This window comes from Schistocerca nitens, chromosome 2 (genome assembly GCF_023898315.1).
Source record: "Schistocerca nitens isolate TAMUIC-IGC-003100 chromosome 2, iqSchNite1.1, whole genome shotgun sequence".
Lineage (NCBI taxonomy): Eukaryota > Metazoa > Arthropoda > Insecta > Orthoptera > Acrididae > Schistocerca > Schistocerca nitens.
The window spans coordinates 1099169439-1099197332 of NC_064615.1; the positions used below are offsets into that span (position 1 = coordinate 1099169439).

Below are 27894 nucleotides of genomic sequence, written 5' to 3' on the forward strand. Positions count from 1 at the left end.
GTGACAGGCATTACATTGCATATTCAAATAGTCCTTGCAATTCTGTATTTATTATAAACAGGTCATGATATACTCTGTTGTTACCAGTGAAAGGTATTCATCTTATGGAAGGTGAAGTTAACAGTTTAAAATCTTTGAAAAACTGAGAAATATGTCAACTGTAGTAACACAGAATTGAAAGTCAAACACAGTTTCTTAACTATGAACAACAACAACAACATCAAATGTCTCATACTTTTATTGACTGCTATATACAATATTTACATCTCATCTTGATACAAATAACTTACATTTCCAGATTGGAGAGAATGACTTCTAAAGTCAATCCAAAGTTTGTAACATAATACAAACACAATTGTCATTCAGCATAAATAGGTAACCTATTCTTCAAATCACAGTTTTGTGGAAAAAGTTCTCTAGCCACATCTCTTCAACAAATAATCTCACAGAATGTATCCATGTCTTCAGACCACTGAATAATGTCTAGTAATCAGACATTCAAAATATCACATCTGATTGAGGAGAAAACACTGAGTCATTACACAGAAACTCAGAGAGACAGTAGTAAAATGGAACGAAAAGTGGAAAGGATATTGATTCCACAGTTTTTCCCCCTTACTGATAACTAAATATAATTTGCTTAGATCAAATTATCTAAAGACTTTATTTAATTTTTCCTTTTCTTCTGCTGAGGTACATTTCCAATGCTTTCTTGATATTCTTGCATTAGCTGTTCTTGAACATCGGGTAGGCATGGTGAGTAGCGACTGTAATCCATGGCAAATTCCCCCTTCCCCTGTGTGGAGGAACGCAGCTCAGAGGCATAACCAAACATTTCATTGAGAGGTACCTGAAATCATAATATAAACATAATAATGATATACTCAACAGAGTATTAAAAATTTCAATTATACAGTATATTAAAACTGGTCCTTGAATTCATTTCAAACACTACAGCATATCTGAAAGACAGGGAGTCCTGTAAAAAATGTAACAAATCTACAAAATAAAACAGGAAAAATAAATAAAAAGTGTGAGTCAAAAGGAGATGATGTGCTTTGGACTTCTTTTTCATTCCACATAAACACAATGGCTGGATTGTTATTTTTATTAAGACTGGTGACTATGTTAACACAGACGGACCTTATTAGCCATTAGCAGTGCTTTTGTAACTGTATCTGTCACATTCTTTTTTATTAGTTTATCCCTTGGTTAATAAACTGCCAATCTGATACCTACCATTATTTTGAAAATTTTATGTTTTTATCATAAAAAATGCTTCCCACCAATCATTTTTATTTAATACTTTTCCGTATCAGAGAGACTGGCTTCAAAGGTCAAACCAAAGTTTGTAACGTAATACAGACACAGTTGTCATTCAGCATAATTATCACTAGATTCTTCAATTAATACTGTTTCCTGAAACTTTGTACATAGGTTTTCATGGAATAATTAGCATATATTTTCAAGTGTCTGCCAATTCAAATTTTTCAGTGTTTCCATGATGCCCTCCCATGAATCAAACAAACCTGTGACCATTTGTGACACTCTTCTTTCTTTTTTGGGAATCAAGCCATGGGTATTCTTTGTAGTGGAATCAGTGCAGTGTCAAAAATACTAGTGTTGTTTCTCAAATGGAAGATACTTAATTTGGTCACGGGAAATAAGTGACTGTTTTTCAGTTTTCAGAATAGTGAAATTTTCTGCGGAAGGTTTCCACCCTGCAGATAAACTGGTATTACAACTGGTCTTTTTCACCTATTGGAATTAAAGGAGCTGAATAACACTGTTGGACAGTACATCGTAAGTCAAACACAATTTTAAGACAGATAGCAACACAGTGAGCAAGACGTTCTACAGAGAAGGCTGAAGTACTATGCTGCATAAACCTGCTTATTTCTTATGCTAGCTAATAATGCAATAATTATAAGCTTCTTCAAGAAGGGCACTAGGTGAAACTTCCTGGCTAAAACTGTGTGCCCGACCGAGACTCGAACTCTGGACCTTGCCTTTCGCGGGCAAGTGCTCTACCATCTGAGCTGCCGAAGCATGACTCACGCCCGGTCCTCACAGCCCTACTTCTGCCAGTATCTCGTCTCCTACCTTCCAAACTTTACAGAAGCTCTCCTGTGAACCTTGCAGAACTAGCACTCCTGAAAGAAAGGATACAGCAGAGACATGGCTTAGCCACAGCCTGGGGGATGTTTCCAGAATGAGATTTTCACTCTGCAGCGGAGTGTGCGCTGATATGAAACTTTCTGGCAGATTAAAACTGAGTGCCTGACCGGCTGGTAGAGCACTTGCCCGTGAAAGGCAAAGGTCCTGAGTTCGAGTCTCGGTCGGGCGCACAGTTTTAATCTGCCACGAAGTTTCATATCAGCGCACACTCCGCTGCAGAGTGAAAATCTCATTCAGGGCACTTGGTGTCCAACACCAGTAAAGAAATAAAATTTCTTTTGTGCAACTGGTTGTTGATTTTTTTCAACAAATGTACTTACAGTTGCTGAGTTTGGCCAAAGTACTAAACCCTTTTTTTTGTATACATTCAGTATAACTTGTTAGTCCTATTTGGCACGGATCCTTCGCACTTGAGCAGTATTCTTAAGATGGGAGGCAGTTGTAACTAATCTGTTTTGTAGAATGACTTTGCCCAATATTCTGCCAATGAACTGAAGTCTGTCACCTGCCTTACCTAAGAGTGAGGCTATGTGATTGTTCTATTTCTTATCTTTATAAATTGTTGGTTACTCCCAGGTATTTGTAGGAATTAAAGGATGCCAACTATGACTCACTGATATTATCACCATAAAATACTACCCTTCTGCTTTTGTGAAGTACGTTATTTTACATCAACAAAACATTTAAAACAAGTTGCCAATCTCACATGACTTTGAAATCTTATTAAGGTCTTATTGTATATTTGTGCATCGTTTTTTACAAAGTTCTTCATTATAGATAACTATGTCATCCATGAAAATCTGAGCATACAATTGTTATTGTCTGCCATGTATTAATGGACAAAATGAACAACAAGGACCTCAACACTTCCCTGGGACACACATGAAGATAAACCAGTTGCACTTTCACTACAGAGAAATCCTCAATCTTATCATGAATTATGTTTGATGCCCCATATGATCATACCCTTATAAATAAACGTTGGTGTTGTACTGAGTCAAATGCTTCTTGAAAGTCAAGAAATACTGCTACCACCAGATTTCCTTGATCCATGACATCTAGAATATCGTCTGAAGAAAATCTGTAATTTCAGACAAATTTTGAGATGGTTTCTTCTACAACACCACAGTCAACCAGTATACACATACACTGGTATACATGTTTTTCCTTTTATGAAGCTGACAAATGATCTATGGACAACTAAATTACTGCTATTGCTACGCCTTTCAAATAGCAATACAGTGGCTGATGGGCTTAATGCTCCCACCCACTGGACAGATCATCAGCAGTGTAATATGCCCTCACACTTAGCATCACAGCGAAAAAATTTGGAACTAAACATTGATGTAAATTTTGGTGATCAGTAATTGCATGTCATCACCTCTCTTCCTCTTGCTAGCCAAATATTAGCAATGAAAATTCCTTCCACCACCAGGATTCAAACCACCTACTTCGGCACATATGCGCATTTGGAACCTTGGCTGCACAGATGGGTTTGTTTCAATTTATGTTACCGTAATATGCTCAAGAATGCACACGTCAATGCTAGATCTTCCATCACACTTTATCACAGTAGCAGAAATTTCAGAACTGAAGGAGAAGACAAAGAAAGAGGTTGTATAGGCCTTCAAATATTCTTAAAAACTTTAGAAGTACATTGGTACCCAAAATTAAAGCAACAAACCGCTATTTCCCCGTCCTGTGTCTAATTCATGATATAATCATACAAACTGTTAAAACATTTCTGTACGATCGTGTTCTGTGCGGAAGATAGCACCCCCAGGCACCTATCAAATAGGGTAGTCTGTGCCAGGTAGTCTCACACCCACAATCACTGCTTACACAGTTACAGATGGTGCAGTATGGCACAGAAAAGACACCAACCAGACTCTCTACGGTGGAGGGCCACAGGCAGACTGAAAGCAAGACAGTCGCAAAATGATGTGAGCTAGTGACTTAATGTGAATCGTTCTGTTGTTTCTCGGATGTGGCGACAACTTATAGAGACCAAAAATTGTACCTCAAAGACCAGTAAAGGGCTGACCACATGTGACATCAGAATGAGGGGACCGTTATTTGGCTCTAAGGGCATGACAGTACTGCCTAGTACTTCATGGCAACTGGCATCTGACCTTGCAGCATCCATTGTACATGTTATATTGAGGCAAACTGTGTACAGAAGGCTTCAGCAGAGTAGCCTTTATTGTTGGAGACCTGCTGTATGCGCATACATCTGATGCGTCTTCACAAAAGGGAACATCAAAGTGGAGTCATTAACATGCCACCTGGATGATCGAACAGTGTGCCAATGTTCTTTTCACAGATAAGTCCCAATTTGGGCTGGAGAGTGATTCTCGGTGATTCGCATCTGGAGGGAACGTGGAACACAATTTTGAGATCCAAATATTGTGGAAAGAGACCGATATCGAGGATGATCCCAAATTGTGTGGGCAGGGATTATGTTGAGCACTCTTAGGGGTGAATCAGCAAAGCTTAACTGGTTCTCTTGGAAATAGAGAAGATATTGTACGCATGGCATGGTTTGCTTGCTCTCTCAATTTGAATCCCATAAGAGCATGTCTTGAGATGCACAAGGGAGATGTGCTGCATCACGTCAGCATCCACCAACCACTCTCAGACTTGTGAGCAGCTTTGCAGGAGGAATGGTTGTTATTGCTTTCAGATGTATGACATAACAATAAAATACAACTATTAGAAATTGAGCTCCAATCTTTGAACTGCACAGTAGTTTGTATTACTGAGCAATGGTGTAGAGACAAAGAAATCCAACATGTAGTATTATCATTGTATGAAAGGGCAAACTCTTCCAGCAGAACTACTTCAAGGGGTGGAGGAACATGCATTTATATCAAAAAAGGAACACAGTTCAAATAAAGACATGACCTCAGTACAGTAAGTGAAGACAAACACATTGAAATATCAGCTATTGAATTAACAGGGCTTGATATCACCAAGAAATTAATCATTTTGTGTGTGTATAGATCTCCCAGTGGTAGTGTGGGCACTTTTTTTTTTTCAAAAAAATTAACAGAAGTTCTAGATAAAGTCTGAAGTGCAAAAGGTCAACATAATTCTTTGTGGGGACATTAACATCAACACTAATATCATAAATGAATCCAGCAGCACCTTCATAAACATTGTTCAAAGTTTTAGCATGTCCCTATTGGTCAACAGTGCAACGACTGCATAAGTAATTGACCATGTGGCCACAAATATGGACAGGGAAAAAGTGATGTAGCTGTGAAAGATCTCGGACTATCGGACCATCTTTGTCAAATAACAGTAAAATCAGGCATCGAATCATTCCTTAAACTACAAGCCTACAAACGACATCAATCAGAAATCAAAATAAAAGATTTTTCAAAAGAACTAGAAAAACAAAGCTGGGATGAAGTGTATAAGGAAACTAATGTGAATATGAAATTCTCTAAATTCTTCACATTTTTTAAATTGAACTTTGAAAGGGCATTTCCAAAAGTATGCATGCCTGTATCAATATCTCACAAAAACAAATGGATAACAGCAGGTATTAAGAAGTCCTCCCTAACACTTAAACACCTAAGTTCCATTAAAAGATTCGCCATGATCTAGAATTTTTAAATTTCTATCATAGGTACAAAAAGATCTATTAAGGAAGGTGCTAATTGCTGCAAAAAAGTCATTTAATGACAAAATAATATATAATGCAGAAAATAAAAGGAAAGCAGTCTGGGATGTTATAAAAAAGGAAACGGGGAGAGGCAAACAAAGGCAGAATAACATACTGCTAAGGGAGGGGGATAAGGTAATAAATGATCCACACACTTAGCAAACTATGTAAACAAGCATTTTTCAGGTATTGCAGAGAAGTTACAGCAAAAATTCCCGAAACAAATATAACACCTGTAAATAATGTGCACTAAATACAATGATGTTACTTCCAACGACAGAGAATGAAGTCAATAAAACTATTCAAAAAATAAAAAGTCAGTAGGCTTAGATGAAGTACCAATGTGTGTACTGAAACAATGCATAGGGATTATACAAGGCCCCTTAGCAAATATAATAAATGAATCCTTCACATCAGGGACATTTACAGAGCAGTTAAAACAGGCAAGAGTTGTACCTTTGCTTAAGAAAGGTAATGCAGAAGACAGAAAATTACTGGCCCATTTCCCTGCTGCCCCAGCATTCTCAAAAATAATAGAAGCTAGTAGAATTCACAAAAGTTGTACGTGATGTTCTTGATAAAGATGTGTGTGTCACAGACATATTTTTGGATCTTTCTAATTCATTTGATACAGTCGACCACAAGATTCTGTTAAATTAGAAGCATTAGGAATAAGAGGGGTAGCTAATGACTGGTTTCAATCATACATAGCAGACAGGGTACAAAGAGTAGAGATAACACATACTTCAAATAGATCTAAACATTTAGTAAAACACTTATCAGAACCAAAATACATTAATATAGGGGTTCCGCAAGGTAGCATATTAGGACCAATACTATTCTTGGTATACATCAATGACTTTTCCAGTAGTGTTACTCATGGTGAAAAAATTCTCTTCGCTGATGACAGCAATATTATAGTCACTGAGGAAACAAGAGAACTCCTTGCGGAGGAAGCAAGTGAAACTCTCAAGGAAGTTTATGATTGGTCAATAAGTAATAAAGTGACATTGAACATAAAGAAAACTAATGCCATGAATTTCAATTTGAAGAGGAAAAATGACAATGTTAAATTAAATGTAGATGCCACTTCTATAGACTGCGTAACAAATGAAAAATTTCTAGGAGTGAATATTGATTCTCAGTTGAAGTGGTGTGAACATACAAAGATACTTGCAAACAGAATGTCATCAGCACGTTATGCCCTTAGAATCCTATCATCAGCAGGTAACATGCAGTGTCTTTTAGTTACATATTATTCATATGTACACTCAATTCTTAGCTATGGCATTCTTTTTTGGGGAACAAATGCACAAGATATGAACACAATTTTCAAACTCCAGAAAAGAGCCATAAGAATAATAACCAAAATACTAGTCGAGTTCATTGTAAAGATCTGTTCAAAACACTGGGGATTTTAACTGCTCCATGGGAATACATTTACCAGTCAGTTTTACACATCAAAAATAACATTGGTAATTATTGCACAAACAGCTCTGTCTATGACCTTGAAACAAGAGACAGACTCAACTTACATTTACCAAGAAAAAATAAACATAAAATTCAAAACAGCATTTTCTACTAAGGAATAAAATTGTACAATAAATTACCAAAAGAGATTAAAGAAATTGCAAAAATACACTTATTTAAAAAGGCAGCTAAAAAGTACCTGTTATGCAATACATTTTATACACTGAAAAATTACTTAGGGAAAACAGAGTAGGGGTTACATAAAAAAGTTATACAAATAAATAATAATAATAATAATAATAATAATAATAATAATAATGACAATAATAACAATGATTATAAAACATCCAACATTCCACATAACACCTTCACTATATGTTTTTTTCCTTCTTTTTTCGTTTCTAAAGACACTCTCCCCACAACCTATGCATAGCACAATACTAACACCTCTTCCTCTTTCTGAGCACAACATCTCACTCATTATGGAGGGATCAAATTACTGATATCAATATAATAGAGGGAAACATTCCACGTGGGAAAAATATATCTAAAAACAAAGATGATGTGACTTACCGAACGAAAGCGCTGGCAGGTCAATAGACACACAAACAAACACAAACACACACACAGAATTCAAGCTTTCGCAACAAACTGTTGCCTCATCAGGAAAGAGGGGAAGGAGAGGGAAAGACGAAAGGATGTGGGTTTTAAGGGAGAGGGTAAGGAGTCATTCCAATCCCGGGAGCGGAAAGACTTACCTTAGGGGGATGCCGTTCTTCCGTGGTGCCTGTAAATCCCTATGCACATGTATAGATTAATGATAATAAAAAGAATTCTGTTGTCTAAGGTAAGTCTTTCCGCTCCCGGGATTGGAATGACTCCTTACCCTCTCCCTTAAAACCCACATCCATTCGTCTTTCCCTCTCCTTCCCCTCTTTCCTGATGAGGCAACAGTTTGTTGTGAAAGCTTGAATTTTGTGTGTGTGTGTGTTTGTGTGTCTATCGACCTGCCAGCACTTTCGTTCGGTAAGTCACATCATCTTTGTTTTTAGATATATCATTATGGAGGGATATTGACTCAGTTTTTCAGGATAGCAAATGGGAAGTTGCGGTACAGAAAATGGCCCAGAGCCATCGTGTGTGCGTGCGTGTGGAGTGTTATGAAACAATGTATGTATAGTGTGTGCATTGACTGATAGTGAGATAGGAGTGAACAGTGTGGCATTACAGTATTTAATAAGTTATTTGTAAAAAAAGTATCGTATACCAGGAGTAAATCTAATGTTCCGACTCTAACTAGAAGTCTGTAAACGTGTGTATATGAATTAACTTATTTTAAATTTGTATAAACTTGTAAATATTTTGGCGTGTTCTATATCCTTGTAAAAAGAGATCTACAGATGAACGCTACTACTACATTCGCAGCACGCCCAGTCGTTGTCAGGTCTGTATCGTTGCCAGAGATGGTCCCATCCCATATTAAGCACATTAAGCAGTTGTTGGAAAGTTTGTGCACATCCGTTAAGTTGGTAAAAAATGAAGAACATTTTTATATACCGCTATGTTTACTTTCTGTATTCTTTACATTGATTCTACTTTACTACTACCTGTTTATACTGTTTCGTGGTAAAAGAAATGCGGCCTTGCAGAATTTCTATTTATTGCTTTAATTTTGGACACTAGTATGGTTTTCAGATTTCTAAACAGAGAGCATGAAGAAGGAATACAGATTAATAAACATATATGAACTACCTTCATTATGCTAGTGACACTGAGTACTTAAAGATCAACAGTAATTGGAAGAACTTAGATCAAATCTGAAGAGAGTTCTGAAACACAATTATAAAGAGACTAGAGCATTCAAGAAACACATCAAAAAGAAAATAGCTGAAATTAATAATGAAGTCATACAATCAATTGATGAATTTCTAGATTTAGAGCAGTTGAAGAAAACGGTGGGTTGTAGAGGAAAATAAGTAAATAAAAGAATTAAAATGACCTGGAGTGCTTTTGCTAAACGAAATAGGATTTTAGAAACTAAACTCCTGATATGATGACTAAAACCTTCTCAGTTTGCAAGCAGCATCATTAAAATAAATTTTAGACAGCTGTTTCATGCCAACATCTAGCACAAATTGCTGGGATTGCCACAGTGTTCCACTTATATAGGTGAGGAAGCAGTGCCTACAAACTTTTGGAGGAAGTCTGAAGTGACGTGTGTCAGCTGGAAAGCTTCTGGCAGCTTCAATCAGTCCCAGATATGAATGAAGTCAGGTAGAGCAAGGGTCTGGCACCACACTGAAACTGCTGCTCTCACCTGCCTATATGTGTCACATCTCCACCTACGATTTTTCTCTGTGTCCAAAACCACTCCTCATGCCCCCGTACGTTGTGTCAGTTAATATTACAGCAATTTAAGTGGATCTCAGCTGTCTCTGTTATAAAGGAATTCCAATATGAAGACACACAGGCCAAGACCTTCGTCTTCTCCAGACGTAATTTGGTTCCACAGCAAATCAGCTCCATGCCTTCCCACACACATCATTCTGACCCTCCTCTGGTAGTTTCAGGATGCTATTGTTTCCCCTGCATAAGTGGAACATTTTGCTAACCTTGGCAGTCAGTACTTTTACTCCTGATGACAATAGCACCAACATTTGTTGAAATAATACTACTTTTGATTTTTGGTAGTGAAATACAAACTTTTAACAAGAAAATAATTCCAGAACTAAGGGTTGCTACATGAGCAATGGAGAGATGCACACTTGGAATTACTAGAAGAGACAGAAAACAGGAAAAAGGACGAATGATCAAAGTAGAGTGGAAGTTTGTGGTACATGTTACCAAACAAATGTATGATTGATGGACCAAGGAAGTTCTTTGCTGGACTCCAAGAGACAAGAAAAGACTGAGAAGATTACCCAATGGAAGGTAGGCAGTTGACATTAAAAAAACATGAAGGAATGACATAGATGTGAGTTGATGAAGACTGTAATGTATGGATAAATATAGAGGTGTTCTTTATCTAGCAGTTGATATTAAGTAGCTGAGGATAATAATGGCGCATTTTGGAAAATCATTCCCATTTTCCATTGCAGTCTGCAGAAAAACATCATCATAATTTGATGATTTTTTATTATCTTCGACCTTCATCAAAATATAAATACTCAGCAAATGTACAAGTGACAAGGAGAGGGTGTTGGAAAATCACCTGTAACATGTAACAGTGTTACTGTATATACTTTAGAATAGAAATACAACATGCATTTTGATTATTGTGTGGGGAGAATTGCTATGATCATAAAAAGAAAATTTTTGAGTCAAATGTTCTCAACTGAATGAAGTTAAAATGATGCATACATATTATAAAAACAGTTCAAGGGAACTGAATGTATCATTACAGCAATATTTCAGAAGCATTCTGGTATCTGTTACTAAGTCAGTACTTTTTCTTGAAAACGTCTCACATGATAACACTTGACTTTTGTGCAAAAATGTTCCTACACAACTTAAAATTAGCTTCATGATAATTCTCGTGCAACACTCACCATGCAATACTCCATCATGATCCTCTGAAGTTACAGAGTAATCAAAACTGAGAGGTGGCCATTTGCACAGCATACACTGCAAATTGCAGATAGCATGGAAGAATAGACCACAAACCAATCGCCAAACCATACTACTATTTAGATAATTCTTTTGCCACTTTTCACTGGCTACAACTCAAGCACAATGAATATTTAAAGGAGGCTAAACCAGCATGAAAGGGGACAAGAAACAGCAGCTGAGCACATCGTTTCCACAATCTACAGCAGAGATTGTGAGGAGGGCACAGCAGCAGAGGATCAGCACACTAATGAATAGGACACAGTAATAGAGCATGAAATCTGGCATTTTGACAAGGTACATGGGCTCCTCTTTTATCAGTTCAGCTAACCATTCATGTATCTTCTCTCCTCCTTTTTTGATGAGCTCTGCTGATATTTCTATTCCAGGGGCCTTCTCATTTTTTGGTCTTTTTATTGCCACCTTCACCTCCATCAGAGTTGGTTCTTCGACTAATAAAAGAGGTTGGAGAAAAGAAATAATGCTGGAGGAATGGAAAACTGCTGCTGTGTGTCCCATATACAAGAAAGGAGACAAAATTCTGACACAGAACTACAGAGGGATATTTCTCCTATGCACATGCTATAAAGTAATATCAAGAATTATACTGAACAGGCTCAACCCATACATTGGGGAAATATTAGACACAGCAGGGTTCAGAAAAGGTAAATCAAGAATCGGCCAAATATTCACACTAAGACAAATATTAGATAAGAACTGGGAGCACAATCATGATACGTTTCATCTGTTTATAGATTTCAACAAAGCACATGGCAGCATAGTACGAGGTGCATTCAAGTTCTAAGGCCTCCGATTTTTTTTTCTGATTAACTACTCACCCGAAATCGATGAAACTGGCGTTACTTCTCGACGTAATCGCCCTGCAGACGTACACATTTTTCACAACTCTGACGCCATGATTCCATGGCACAGCACGGCTGGTGAATGTGCGGCCACGGAGAGTGTCTTTCATTGTTGGAAAAAGCCAAAAGTCACTAGGAGCCAGGTCAGGTAGTAGGGAGCATGAGAAATCACTTCAAAGTTTTTATCATGAAGAAACTGTTGCGTAACGTTAGCTCGATGTGCAGGTGCGTTGTCTTGGTGCAACAGCACACGCGCAGCCCTTCCCAGACATTTTTGTTGCAGTGCAGGAAGGAATTTGTTCTTCAAAATATTTTCGTAGGATGCACCTGTTACCGTAGTGCCCTTTGGAACGCAATGGGTAAGGATTACGCCCTCGCTGTCCCAGAACATGGACACCATTTTTTCAGCACTGGCGGTTACCCGAAATTTTTTTGGTGGCGGTGAATCTGTGTGCTTCCATTGAGCTGACTGGCGCTTTGTTTCTGGATTGAAAAATGGCATCCACGTCTCATCCATTGTCACAACCGACGAAAAGAAAGTCCCATTCATACTGTCGTTGCGCGTCAACATTGTTTGGCAACATGCCACACGGGCAGCCATGTGGTCGTCCGTCAGCATTCGTGGCACCCACCTGGATGACACTTTTCGCATTTTCAGGTCGTCATGCAGGATTGTGTGCACAGAACCCACAGAAATGCCAACTCTGGAGGCGATCTGTTCAACAGTCATTCGGCGATCCCCTAAAACAATTCTCTCCACTTTCTCGATCATGTCGTCAGACCGGCTTGTGCGAGCCAGGTTGTTTCGGTTTGTTGTCACACGATGTTCTGCCTTCATTAAACTGTCGCACCCACGAACGCACTTTCGACACATCCATAACTCCATCACCACATGTCTCCTTCAACTGTCGATGAATTTCAATTGGTTTCACACCACGCAAATTCAGAAAACGAATGATTGCACGCTGTTCAAGTAAGGAAAACGTCGCCATTTTAAGTATTTAAAACAGTTCTCATTCTCGCCGCTGGCGGTAAAATTCCATCTGCCGTACGGTGCTGCCATCTCTGGGACGTATTAACAATGAACGCGGCCTCATTTTAAAACAATGTGCATGTTTCTATCTCTTTCCAGTCCGGAGAAAAAAAATCGGAGGCCTTAGAACTTGAATGCACCTCGTAAGAGAGGAAATGTGGGGGATAATGGCAGAGTATGGGATACCTGACAAGCTGATAAAGCTAACTAAAATGTGTGTGATGGAATCAAAGCGTAGAGTGAAAGTACAGGGGGAGTTCTCAGAAGCATTTGAAGTAAAAACAGGAGTGAGACAGCGTGATGATATATCACCAATCCTGTTCAATTTGGTCCTCAAAAACATCCTGAGAAGAGCAACATGTGAAAGTGCAGGAGTCCCCATAGGAAAAAAGATAAATGTCCCGGCTTTTCCGGCTGATATTACGCTGATAGGAAAGAACATGGAAGAACTGGAGAAAATGGGAACTGTGCTAAAGGAATACGCTAAGAAAGTAGGTCTAACTATAAATGAAAGTAAAACAAAGTTCATGGTATTAGGAAGAAGAGCGCATTTAGGGTCAAACCATCTAAAAATCGGAAATCTATCAATACAGAAGACAGACACATTCACGTACCTCTGTGTCAATATCAACCAACAAAACCTTATACAATAAGAAATAGTAACAAGAATTCAAGCTGGGGGAAGATGTCTAGGAGCTATGCACATCATAAGATTTAAGTCACTATCTAGGCAGGCAAAAATATATCAGACAATCATCAAGAGAGACATGGACCCTGACAAAGAAAACGGAGAAAAAACTATCACTTTTGAAAATAAAATACTGAGAAAAATATATGGACCAGCGAAAGAAAATGAACAGTGGAGAATAAGGAAAAACAGAGAACTCAGATAATTATACGCACTGCCTGACATCGTAACGAGTGTGAAAATTAACAGACTAAGACGGTATGGACATGTGAGGAGGAGAGGGGAGAACACAATAATAAAGGCTGTAATGGATGGAGAAGCTGAAGGAAAGAGAACACTGGGACGGCTGAGAATGAGATGGAAGGATAATGCCATGGGAGACATGCACATAATGGGTCTGGGAGAGGAAGATGCAGATGACAGGAATGTGTGAAAGGCTGGACTGAGTGAGGCCAAGGACCAGCTGCAGTTTGTGTGGCCAGTATAAGTAAGTAAATAAGTAAGTACATGGGCTCCAAGCAGATATTATAATGCAGCATTTTCTTGGCCTCACTTGTTAGTTCAATAACTACATCTACTTACATACACTGCAAGCCACCATATGGTGAGTGGGAGAAGGTACCTTATACCACTACCATTCATTTCTTTTGATGATCCATTTGGAAACACAGTGAAGCCTATGTGTGAGCTCTAATTTTCTCATCTTTGTGGTCCCTAAGCGAAATATATGTCTGTAGCAGTAGGATCGTTTTGCAATCAGCTTCAAATGCCAGTTCTCTAAATTTTCTGAATAGTGTTCCTTGAAAAGAATGTCACTTTCCCTCCACAGATTCCTGTTTGAGTTCCCAAAGCATCTCTGTAATATATGCTTGTTGGGTGAACCTACCGGTAACAAATGTACCAGCTCGCTTCTGAATTGCTTCAATGTCTTCCTTTAGACTTGATGGGGATCCAAAACACTCGAGCAATACTCAAGAATGAATCATACTGGTATATATGCAGCCTCCTTTACAGATGAACCACACTTTCTTAAAATTCTCCCAATAATCTTAAGTCAACCATTCACCTTCCCTACTGTAATCCTTACATGCTAATAACATTTCATATTGGTTTGCAATGTTATATCTAGATTTTTAATTTGAGGTGACTGTATCAAACAACACACTACTAATGCTACAATCACACCAACTACAAATTTTGTCTAAGGCATACGGTATGCTCCTACAGCCCCTCAACTAAGACAACTTCCCACACACTATAGCATCAGCAGACTGCTGCTGACTCTATCTGTCTGGTCATTTATGTATACAGAGAATCATTTTGGTCCTATCACACTTCCTTGGAGCACCCCTAATGATACCCTCGTCTCTGGTGAACAATTGCTGACGAGGACAATGGGGTTCGATCACATGAGAAGTTTGTGGGCCACTTACACAGCTGAGAACATAACGTGGATGCTAAGATCTTCATTAACAGTCTGCAGTGGGGTATCATGTCAAAACGTTTTTTTGAAATCTAGGAGTATGGAATCTGCGTGTTACCCTTCGCTATGGTTCGCAGGATATCGTGTGAGAAAAGGGCAAGCCGAGTTTCGCAGAAGTGATGTTTTCTATAACTGTGTTGATTTGTGAGCAGAAGCTTTGCTGTCTCAAGGAAATGTACTTTACTCGTATTGAGAACTACTTTGCACTTGACTCTATGGGCATATATCATTTTCTTGTATCTTAAAGTTTACAAGCGAAGCACCTCTCTCTCTCTCTCTCTCTCTCTCTCTCTCTCTCTCTCTCACACACACACACACACACACACACACACACACACACAAAACCCTCCTTTCAAGTCACACTGCTAGAGCCAGGTAGGATAATTTGCTTGCCTATTGGCAAATTCAGCTAAAGAAATGCATTTTAGTGGTCATATGGTGGTGAACATATTTGATGTAGAAGCCTCTTGGCATATGCAAGGTAAAAGTAAAATCAAGACTGGCAATAAAAATATTCAACCCCTTCTGAAAATTCTTTGAAATATCACAAACTGACATTTCAGCAGTTCACTTCACCTTCAATTCTGAACCAACAATAATGTTGAGACATTAATGTCATTTACCAACTAATTACATGTAAAGATAGTTTCCAATTCATTATTCTAAATCTTCTGTCAATAATCACAAGGATAAGATGACGATTTTTTTTAACAGCAAAGAAAGAAAATTATGCAAACAAACAAACACGAACATACATACAATAATTCATTTGTGACAGACACAAAAATTTATAGTATATTTTTCAAGTTTCATATCTGAAAAATCTAACATAAAACTGTAAATTTAAATTATAAAATCTTTTAAGTGTAAAACTGGCAAACCTCAGCATAAATTGTAAACCAGCCTTCTTGACTGTCTGTCCCTGTTACGATTCCATGTCTCTTGCTTATATGTCCAGCAATGACTCCTTGAAATTCTTCCGGTGCAGTTATTTCAACTGACATGATTGGTTCCAATATTTGCCACACACCATTCTCAAACACTAAAATCACAAATGACAACAAATAAGTCCAAAATAACATATACAATAGAAAATAAACACTCCTGAAGCATAATTTTAATAACCAAATTAATTTATATGTAATTTGATACAATATGTCTACAGATTTCTTACATTTTACCCATTGCTAAGACTAATACAAGCCTTGACTGTGTTGACATTTTGATACCATTTGCTATGGCCTGAAACAATGGCAACATGACCCACGCCAGCTTCTGTTGTCTAGAAACCACAACTGGCTCAGACTGCTATGAGTACACGAATATTGATGTGTGAAGTAGCAAACTGTTGTGTTTTGTGTTAAGTCTTGCAGTGGTGTCTGTGCGCTACTGTGGTGACCACAGTGTGGCAGTCTGCACTGCTGATAGGCAGAATAGGTAAATGACAGCTTTGATTGTGTAGGCCATCACATGAACAGATACAAGATGAAACACCTTGACTCCTACATACTGAAGGAACTCTTGAACAGCAATGGTTACATCAGGGAGGTTTTGGAACAGAGAGTACTGCCCCTCCTACACACCACTGTCAGAAGGGCAACACCCACTCATGTGTAGCAAGAAATGTGTGAGACTTTTTATTAAGGAACAACATATTCCTGCCCTTACTTGTCACCCACTGAACATGTATGACATATGTTTTGCCAACAACTCAATACTTGGTAATCTGCTCAAAACATTGTGTATCTTAACTTCGACAAGTGAATACTGTTAACAACCAGTTCTACACATAAAAATGCTTCCTAATTACAGTATGGACAGCTCTATCCATGATCATAGAAAAAGAACAGACTACTTTTTTTTAACAAAAAACTCAAAACAGAATTTTCTACCATGGAATAAAACTGTACAATAGACTGCCTGTTAAGATTAAAGTGATTGCTATAACATACTTATTTTAAAAGGTACTTAAAAGCATATGTAAAGCAACGCATTCTATACAGTAAATTACTAGTCACACAACACACAGTAGGGACTTTGGCGTATAGGTCTTTCATTTCACGACTCACCTTCACACTCATTTTTTGTTCTTTTTCTTCTTCATGTAGGCAACATTACATCACAGTTCTTTTCCTGAGCTGAATGTATCAGTCACTGTGGAGGATGCTGAGTCAGATTTTTATTTAAACAAAGGGGAAGTTGTGGTACACAAAATATAAACCAGACACCATTGTCATGTTCTTCTTGTTGGCTGATAGTGTGTATACTGACTGGTGCTAGGAAGTGAATGAACAGTACAGCACTAGCTTTTTACATTATGAAATAACTCCTTTACAATAATGTATAAACACAACACCAAACATTGGGGGTATGATGAATGTGCTTTATAATGCAGCTAATCTATGACTTAAAGATAGTTCAATCAAGTATATCCTTCTTGATATTGCAGTTCCTGGAGAACTGTGTTCCTGTGGGATGAATATTTCTTTTTTGTATACAAAAATGCAGAAAATTCAATGACTCCAGACTCTAATGCAGACAATTATTTTTTTATAACACAAGACTATTATACATTGTGATTTCTATAGCAAGAAAACTCGCTGCCATTTTAGAATGAATGAAGGGACTTGATTGCCTCAATGCTACTGAGAAGACAAGAGGAAGAGATCTTGAAATGAGAATATGCGCTGACGAATTTGGCAATATTAACATTCAAATAGTTAAATCCAGACAACCATTCTGAGCAGTATTTGTGTTCAACTTTCTGGCAGATTAAAGCTGTATGCCAGACAAATAGTTGTACAGAATCTTACCTTTCACAGGCAATGTTCTTACTGACTGAGATATCCTGCCATGACTCATGACAAGTTACAAACATGGGCCCAGCTGATAATGGGAAAGAGATGGCAGAGGGGCAATGAAGAATGCAATTCATGTCCTTATAGTAGGTAGTTAGATCGTACAGTGCAGGCTTTTACATCCAGTTTTGCATCTTCATTGATTTTTGTTACATGGGCAATAGACCATGGTGTAAGGCATGTTTCTGTGCCTAACATTTTGTCTCCTTATACTGAAGACATCGCCTGAGGGTATAAACACTCAGATAGTACCTTCAAACTCAAGAAACCTCAGCAAGCAACAGTAAAATTCAAGATTAAAACTAGGAAGATTCTGAAAACTTAAAAGAGATCCCACAATTTCTGCTCTTGAGGTAATGAACGAGTGAATAAAAGCCCTATGGCTGCCATCAAATTCCTCTTCAAACTTCTTCATTCCTTGAAGTTTTGATGGCATCTTCTTCAGGATTCCACTGGTCCGTTGATGGCAGAACACTCCAGAGCACACGTGGAATTCTGAAGAGGATGCTAGCAGAGGGATCGAAATGTTGAGTAGTGAAGAAGTTTGAAGAGGAATTTGATGCTGCCTAACAACTCAGAAGACTGTTATCTAATAAAAAGCCTCTTTGATTTCTTCCACTGAAAGAAGTTATCATCAAATTGGAAGTGTTGCCACCAAACTTGTATGGTTTATTAAAAATTCAAAAACCTGGCATTCTGTAAAGGCCTACTGTTAGCATTATTGCCCGATCTATGGGATTACCAAACATTTGGCCACAGCCATTTATATGAAAAATTGACACTTATATTAACAGAAGAATAAAATTCGAAAGGTTTCTCTTAATGAATTGATGTCACAGGTGGAATGTATTTTCACAAGGATATGGGAGATCTCTCCAAACACTTAGTCAACTTATATTCTATGGGACAACAAATTCTATGAGCAAACTGATGGTGTGGCTATGGGAAACCCACTCAGCACACATGTGGTGAATTTGAAGGAACGGCCCTTCAGATGGCTAAGACAACTAAATCCAGTTTCGCCATGTTGATGCTGCTTGGCCCCGTGGAAAGAACAAACACTCTAAATTTTTAAAAAGTTCACAATAGACAAAGAGAAAGAAGGTCAAACTTCATTTTTAGAAGTACAGGTACTCCAAAAACATGACTGAACTTTGTACCCTAAAGTCTACAGAAATCCCATTCAGGAAGATAGGTTCCTTCACAAAAATTTCAATCACCATTCCAAACAGAAATGAGCAGTAATTAAGGTGTTAGTGGACTAGACTAAAAGAATCTGTGAAAAACAGTACTTTGACAAGAGCTTGATCATTTAAGAATTACTTTCAGAAGAAATGTCTACTTTTATAAATGGGCCATAACATCCTAAAACATCTGGAGCTTCTAGCAGAAAAGAACCAGTTAACCAAATATTTTCCTTCTCCTCATAAAAAAACATCATACGTTGTATCGTTAGGATACATTCATCACTGGTTGAATAGTGCAAAAGGACCTATGCCTGCCACTTGCCACATCACAGTTATACATAATATCTTTCATATGCAGTCAAGTGAACACAGGAACAGCTAGAAGAAGCATTAACAACACCTGTCCTAAAGACAGAAATAGTTGTCCAAGAAACATGGATATATCAGCAGTAGCAGATCATGAAATGTAACCAGGAATCACGAAATTCATTCCTCCATTACTAGTTGTTTTATCAAGATTCAACCATTACTATGGTAGACGTACGAAGAGACCACAAAATTGAAAAGCACGGAAACAATGTTAACAAAAAGAAGGCTTTAAATTAAACAAGTTGGTTGTCTTAGAACTAAATGAATCCAACAGCATCAACTCTTTCACCCTACAAGGTCCATATCACAAGTCGGCACATCTCCGTGATCTTAGGAAGTGGCCTGATGATGCTACAACTCAACCACTGCATGGATATGTATAAATAGTTTGGTTTGGTGTGGTTGTAGCTACTATTCTAGTCTTTATAGCGTCTGATGATATCTCCAACATTAGAAGACAAAAAGAAACAGACCTTAGACCACAGCCTAATGCCTATGTCATAAAAATCAACGAAGACAGGAAATTAGGTTTCAGGCAATAGGCTGGAGATGGTCAACTACAACAGAAATTACTTTCTTGTGAGCATAGTGACTACCTACAATGTTTCTTCCAGGGTACTCGGTTCAGGTGATTTTATGGAACATATGTAAGATGTGGGTAGGGTATGAAAGTGGGGGGGGGGGGGGGGGGGGGGGGTTGGGCAGAGGAAGAAGATGGATTTGGGGCAAGAGGTTCTAGGGAGCATCTAGGAATGAGAGTGGAGATTCGATGTGCTCTACTTCTGGGATGAGATTACTATGGCAGAGTTTATTGGTGGAAAGAGTCCAACAATTGGCAAAAACCTTTTATCAGGTAACATTGTGAGATCCAGGGCACTGGTGGAATCTTTATCTGCAGGGGTGATGACAAAATACAGCTTCGCTTTCACACTGCAGATAGCTACCAGCTGTTATTAAAAGGAACCTAGGGAAAGATAGTAAGACCATGTTGGAGGTGAATTCCTGGGATGTAAAGAGGGTGGGTACATGAGAGCGGGGAAGAGTGCAGTTGAAAAGTGGCATCAACTGAGAAAGGTAAGCAGCAAAAAAGTGTTGCTATTGTAGGAATCAGAAGAATGATAACAGATCTTTGATGAGTCAGGCGTAACTGAATTTGGGTGGAATAGGTTGTCAAGTGTCCTGGGTTTCTCTTATTTCTACTTCTTGTGGGAAGGATGGAAGTGAGCTATGGGGAATTCAGCAGAGAGAAATAGTCCACATTGCAGGGTTTGTGTGACATGAGAGGTTGACAGGGAAGTAGATATGGGTGATGGAGTGTAGGAAATTGTATTTGCACAATAAGAGACAAAAGAAGCAGAAAAATTTCCATGATGCCTGAGCCATGGAAAAAAGATTCTGCAGAAATTGATTTAAGAGAGATTAGGATTGGAGAATGTGATGACTAACGAGGTCTTTGTCTGAGGAGGGGTTGGTATTCAGAATAAGGAATTTTTGTAAGAAGGCCATTGGGTGGATATCCTGGGTTAGGCAGTATTTCAGGAAGAGGATGGTTCTGTTAGAGGTGGGCTTTTCTGAAATGAATGTAGCAGGGATACATTAAGATTGCAATTAAGTTATTCATGCATTCTTCCATTCATTGTTTACCTCCTCAGCATTTATTACAATTTTTATCCTAAAAAATAATTCCTGAAGATCATTTATATTCCTTCCCTCTCCTCACTCATACATTCTATCCCTAATGGATCCCTGTTCTGGTTGGATTTCTCCAATGAACATATGACTATGGCTGCTCTATATTGTGAAAAATACTATGTACCAGGAACCAAGACGTTGAATAGATTCCTGAATGTAAACAAGTACTACGTACACTGACGAGTTAAACATTGCGACCACTGCTCAATGCAAGATTGAATGCCACCCACTGGCACAGCAGTAAACTCGCACTGATCTGAACCCAACTGAACATATTTGGACATTGGTAGGTGTCAGTTCTGTGTCCAAAAACAATCAGCCTGTATTTGATGTGAATTGCAAGATTGGTGCATAGACATATAGTGCCACACACCTCCAGAAACCCACAAAGGACTTGTTGAATCTGTGTCATGTAGAATCATTGCTGTATCATATTCCAAATGTGTACCGGCATGTTATTAAGCAGGTGGTCATAATATTTCAGCTCATCAGCGTATGTAGCAACACTAAATGAAGCATTAAACTGGACAAATATAACAAAATGTAATGACAATGTTAGAGTAATACCTTGTTTGACAGCTCCATGTGCTGCAAGCATGAATGCCAGTTCACTAGAGTCAACAATGTGGTGAGCGCCATCAAATAATCTGAATTTCACCCCTGCTATTTTGTGGCCAGACAGAAGACCTAAGATGGAAAAAACACATTCAAAAAACAAGTATATTAGAAAAGCAAATTATTAGCCATCAAGATAATAGGCTGCAATTGCAAAAGAACAAACAAATAATTTTCTTCTGAGCTATTAGGACATTCATGACCACACGTTTACAAAATACTCTTGTTAATATTCTTTTTATTTTAACATGTCAGAAATACTTACACAGTTGCTTATCAACCAATTATTATAAAAAAAATTGTACATAGGATCTTTATCATTCGGAAGGTTCATGGCAATCATTTAATAAATTGTATTATAGAAGCTGAACCACAGTTTTAAACCATTTCAGATCAACATCACCTTTAGACCTATGGCTGCTGAACGACCAAATGGAGTTGAAAACTGTTGGTAAAATATGTAAAAACAGTTCGAAGATTGAGCATTCATTGGCGTCATTACACAAATAATGTATAGGTCGTCAACGATGTGAAGTGAATTATACAATACATTAATATTGTAGGTTAAGTCAGCTGTAGGGCACAGCCTGTGGATGATAACTCTGTCTCATTTTTGTCAATATCACATTCTGTATTGTAATAATGAAAGTCAGAAATAACGCCCACAATAATCGTGTATTCTGTGACAGTTAGGTTCATACATAAAGATAGAACCTTTAAGTGGCAAAAATCTGACTGGAATCCAAGTAGTTTAATTGAAGTTTCTCATATATTAACACTGGACAGCAGTACACCTTCTCATTGAGCTAACGATTTTTGTGAAAGTTGTGTGAGCACAAACAATAAACTAAGATTAGCATAACCAAAAAACAACAGATGAATGAAGTGTGAAAATTGTGGCAGATGCTCTTGAAAATCATAGTGCAGCATGTGAGGAAATTTCTATCAACATCAGTATACCGTTTTTTAACAAATGAGTTGAACAAGAGAAAAATTTCTACACAGTGCTGAACATTGTGACTTTGTTGAAACAAATATTTGACACTGAAGGTCAACCTTTCTTGCACTGAAACATGACTATTGATGATATGTAAGTCAGGGACTTTTAGCAAGAGTTGAAATCACAGTCAAATGAGGCAAGATCAACTGTCCCTAAGACCAAAATTTTTTGTAGAATCAATTGATGATCTTTAAAACGCATTTTTTATCATGTGAACAAAGATAGCATTTTAAACAGAAGTTAGTAAAACCTTCTGAACTTTTGAATGCAGCAACTTTGTGTGTGTGTGTGTGTGTGTGTGTGTGTGTGTGTGTGTGTGTGCGCGCGCCCATACAAATGCGCACGCACTGCACATTACTCTGGTGATTAGAAAACTGAATCAATTTTAGAGAGAACATAGCAATATGCTCTCACTTATTAGCATGGCATTGCACCCTTACTGCCATGGATGTATGCACTGATCTATTTGAGAAGGGTGTCAAAGTCATATCTTTTTCTGAAATAAGTTGGCTCACAGCTGCTGTAACTGGTCCTTGATATCCTGGACACAGAAACAGAGCTGACACCCAAGCTGTTCCCACACATGTTCTGTCTGGGGCAGATTTGGGGATCTTACTGACCACGGTCAAATCTCATCATGTAACATGAGTGGATGAGCATTGCCCTGTTCAAAAATGGCACCACAATGCTGTCACGAGAGAGAACACACGAGGACACAGGATGTCCATCCATGATATACCATTGTGCCATCAGCGATCTCTCAATAACTACCAGCCAACCAATAGCTGCCCACACCCTGATGCCATGAGTAACACTCTTGTGCCTCTCTAAAACATTAGAAGAATAAGACCTCTCTCTAGGTGACTGTCATACTCCCTGGTGGTGGTTTTCTGGGACTGCAATACTGGGATCCATTGCTTAACAATGTGTGAAATCATTTGTCAGCAGTCCATGCTTCCCAGCCACAGCACAATTCCAAATGCAGCTGTTTGTGTTGTGTTGTTAATGGCAGCCTAAACATGGGATGGTAATTCCCTAATTTTGCTGCTGCAAGACACTGACTAATAGTGCAGGATGACATAGAATGTTACAGGGTGTCCATTACTTGCTCTTGGATGGCAGGTGCAAATATGACAGTGTTCTTATGTGCTCAGTGTACAGTGTCGTAATTCCTCTTGTGGTGGTCAGATGTGGTCGAGGAACCTTGACCTGTCCTCGTATTTCTGGCCAGACCGACATAAGGCCACTGTCGCATCCAAATGCCCCACAAATCTATTTATTGCACAAGTTGACAACCTGGCCAAACGGGTCCACAATGGGGCCAATTTCAAACTCTGTGAAGTGCTCGTAACACTGTCTCACATGAGCACAGGACAGCTCAGTGACCTTCACAGTGATTACTCAACATAAGACACTGTTCATGACCCTTATAAACTCTACCAGGAGGTAGACATGTGGAATGCATGCAGAGAAGAAAGTAGGAAAAGAAAAATGAAGTGGATGTGAAGAAGACCTACTAGCACTAAGTTGTCTCTGAAATGGTGAAAAGTATATACCAAATTATAATTCTGAGGACTGCCAAGGCTCAGTTTGATTCAATTAACCATATGAAGGTGTTGAAACCTTAGAGCAGATGGTTTGGACTGGCTGATCACAATAATAGAGGGTGAGCCAGCCACTCTGCACACTAAAATGTCTAGCCCAAAAGGACAAGGCGAGATGAACACTCACAGGGAAAAGACGAACAACAATGCAAACAAAATGCAAAGAAAGGGTGTCAGAGAGTTAAATCGGAGGGAGGGTGGAGGCCTCGGAGGGAGGGTGGAGACCTCGGAGGGAGGGTGGAGACCTCGGAGGGAGGGTGGAGACCTCGGAGAGAAGGCCAGACGCCCACCCTTAGATGGTACGATAATACCCCCCCCCCCCCCCCCAAAAAAAATCACGAATAAAATGTAAAACTAAATCTACTGTTGAGGCATTGGCACCCAATACTGAAGGTACAGTGATGGGTTGGTTAAAAGTACATCGCAGAGCAGCTAAAGCTGGGCAGTCCAACAAGATGTAGACGACAGTCATCGGGGAGCCACAGTAACACCGAGGTGGGTCCTCACGACGGAGGAGGTGACCATGTGTTAGCCACGTGTGGAGCAGGCAAAGGACAACAGATTCCCTGCAAGTGGCTCGCACGGATGACTGCCACACATTTGTTGTCTCTTGATAACATGAAGTTTATTTGGTGAACTGAGGGTGTGCCATTCAGTATCCCAGATCGCAAAAACTTTGCGGCTGAAGACCGATTGCGAATCAGTCTCCGGCAGGCCAATCTCCAGAGTTATTTTACTGGTAGCCTGTTTGGCCAGGCAGTCAGCAAGTTCATTGGTCAGTATCCCGATATGTCCTGGGGTCCAAATGAAAGTCACTGAACATCTACTGTTGTAAAAGGCATAAAGTCATTACCAAAGCATGTCGAGGGAAGCAGAGCCCTGAAACTTGCCGAGATGAGAGAGAAAGTGCCCATGGAGGGCTTCAGGTGGAACTGAGCCTTTGGGAGCTTGCAATAGGTCCAGCCGAAGCCGTGGCCGAGGTATGGACCGTGGAACTGTATGAAAGGGGACCACAGGAAAGGTGGTAGAGGGGAAGTGTCCAATTCAGCAAGAAACGACCAGACATGCACGGCAAGGCGATTCTATATGTAGAACTTTCAACTATTTCATAAATGTGACTTTCACTGAACATACGAAGATCAAGTTTTTAATTGTATGTGACTCAACTCCCTATTTCATTACAGTCTTGTTTTCTTGTTACACTTGTACCTAATAAATCATGAATTTGTTACACAATTGATACATACTACTTTCCAGCATAAAACTGTACAATGTGAAAGTGCAACAACAACATAAAAGAAAAGAATGTAATAATTAGTACAGATAGAAACCTGATAAATATATGATGTAGTTTTGATTGCACAAACCTTTCTCTGCCATCTGACGAAATCCTTTCTCTACTCCAGGAATGAACTGCTTAGGCACATTTGTTCCCTTTGTTTCATCCGAGAACTCCAAAACTGTATTTGCCTCTGCAGGAAGTGGCTGGAAGGATTTTTTAAAATAACTTTATGTTTGATGCAGTGTTCAGAAATTTTGCACTCCTTTGAGTTAATGAACATCACCTTAGCTTAATGCATTTGTCAATATCATTATTACCTCCAATACACCTATTACTCTTGCATACTGCCCAGCACCTCCAGACTGCTTCTTATGCAGATAGTCAAATTCACAGGGTTTAACAAGAGTCTCTCTGAAGGAAACTTTGGGCTTACCAAGTACAACTTCACAGGAATACTCTCTCTGCATTCTCTGGAAATGCAGAATAAAATAAATACAATTTATCAAACAATGGAAAATACAGGATGAGATGTAACAATATACTGAAAAGGATAGTCGCTACTCACCATATAGCGGAGATGCTGAGTCGCAGAAAGGCATAACAAAAAGACTGTTGGACATATAGCTTTGGGCCAACAAGGTCTTTGTCAAAAACAGACCACACACACACACACACACACACACACACACACACACACACACACACAAGCACAACTCACACGAACATGCCCAGTCTCTGGAAGCTGGAGCCAGACTGCAAGCAACAGTGCGTTGTGGGATAGGCAACTGGGTCGGGGTAAAGAGGAGGCTTTCGCAGGGAGGGGGAAGGATAGCAAGGTAGGGATGGGAGACAGTAAAGTGCTGCTGGAAGTGTGCAGGGACGAGGTGGATAGTAGAGCAGCTAGGTGCAGTCAGGAGCTTAGACGGAGGGCGGAAGGGGGGGGGGGGGGGATAGCGGAAAAGAAGAGAGAGAAGACTGGGTGCAATGGTGGAGTAGAGGGTTGTTTAGTGCTGGAACGGGAAGAGGGCAGGTGCTAGATGGGTATGGACAATGACTAACGAAGGTTGAGACCAGGAGAGTTACGGGAACATAGGATATATTGCAGGGAGAGTTCCTACCTGCAAAATTCAAAAAAGCTGGTGTCGGTAGGAAGATTCACATGGCACAAGCTGTCAAACAGTCGTTGAAATGAAGGACACATTGTTGGGCAGTGTGCTCAGCGACAGGGTGGTCCAGTTGTTTCTAGGCCACAGCTGACCTCCCAACCTTGTGCAAAAACATGTCTCCTGTGCCTTATCTTTCCAGTCACTCAACATCTCCCAAAGTCCCACTATCCGGCCACAGAGGAGCATTCCCCTCATGACTCAGTGCCATGAAAGACTGGAGCAACTGGACTACATTCTCCGCTAAGGTTTCGACTACCTCTCGTCATGCCCTGAAACGAGAAATGTCGCACCCACTATCCTCCCCAACACTCCCACAGCGGTACTCCGCCACCCACCAAACCTACACAATATCCTTGTACATCCCAACACAATCCCTGCTCCCAACTCCATGTCTCATGGCTCATACACCTGTAATAGACCTAGATGCAAGATCTGTCCCATACATCCTCTCACCACCACCACCACCACCACCAACTCCAGTCTGGTCACATCCATCACATATCCCATCAAAGGCAGGGTTACTTGTGAAACCAGCCATGTGATCTACAAGTTAAGCTGCAACCACTATGTTGCATTCTATGAGGGCATGGCAACCAACAAGCTATATCTCCACATGAATGGCCACCAACAAACTATGCCCAAGAAACAACTGGACCATCCTCTTGTTGTGCATGCCACCCAATACGATGTACTTCATTTCAATGACTGCTTCACAGGTTTTGCCATCTGGATACTTCCCATCAACATCGACTTTTCTGAAATGCGCAACTGGGAACTCTATTTGCAATGTATCCTATGTTCCCATAGCCCTCCTGGCCTCAACCGTTATTAGTCATTTTCCATACCCATCTAGCCTCTTCCCTGTTCCCATTACATCACCACACAGTCCTCTACTATTCCACCAATGCACCCAGTCTTTTTACTTTACTCCTCTTTTGTTAACTCACCCCCCCTCCCCAGATCTAACCTCCTGATTGTATCTAGCTGCTATACTCTCCACCTCATCCCTGCACACTCCCAGCAGCACTTTACATGTACCCCACCCCTACAATACTATCCCTCCCCACTTCCCACCCCTGCCTCCTTACCCCTACCCAGTTACCTCTTCCATAATGTACTGCTGCTCGCAG

The 27894-nt window shown here is 39.4% G+C and overlaps 1 protein-coding gene across 3 annotated transcripts in view; it reads right to left on the bottom strand.

Moving 5' to 3' along the window:
• Nucleotides 1–222: 222 nt before the first annotated feature.
• The window catches only part of LOC126237490 (elongation factor G, mitochondrial), an 89791-nt gene continuing 62119 nt past the window's right edge, over nucleotides 223–27894 (bottom strand). For 2 of the 3 annotated variants that reach the window (XM_049947638.1, XM_049947639.1), the window contains 5 exons: nucleotides 25916–26068; nucleotides 25684–25801; nucleotides 21665–21784; nucleotides 15873–16033; nucleotides 223–850 (listed from right to left, as the gene is read on the bottom strand). In XM_049947638.1, coding sequence (XP_049803595.1) covers nucleotides 668–850; nucleotides 15873–16033; nucleotides 21665–21784; nucleotides 25684–25801; nucleotides 25916–26068 — 735 coding nt within the window. In that variant the 3' untranslated portion in view covers nucleotides 223–667. The remainder of the gene's footprint in view (nucleotides 851–15872; nucleotides 16034–21664; nucleotides 21785–25683; nucleotides 25802–25915; nucleotides 26069–27894) is intronic. The other variant, XM_049947640.1, reaches the window with a different exon arrangement.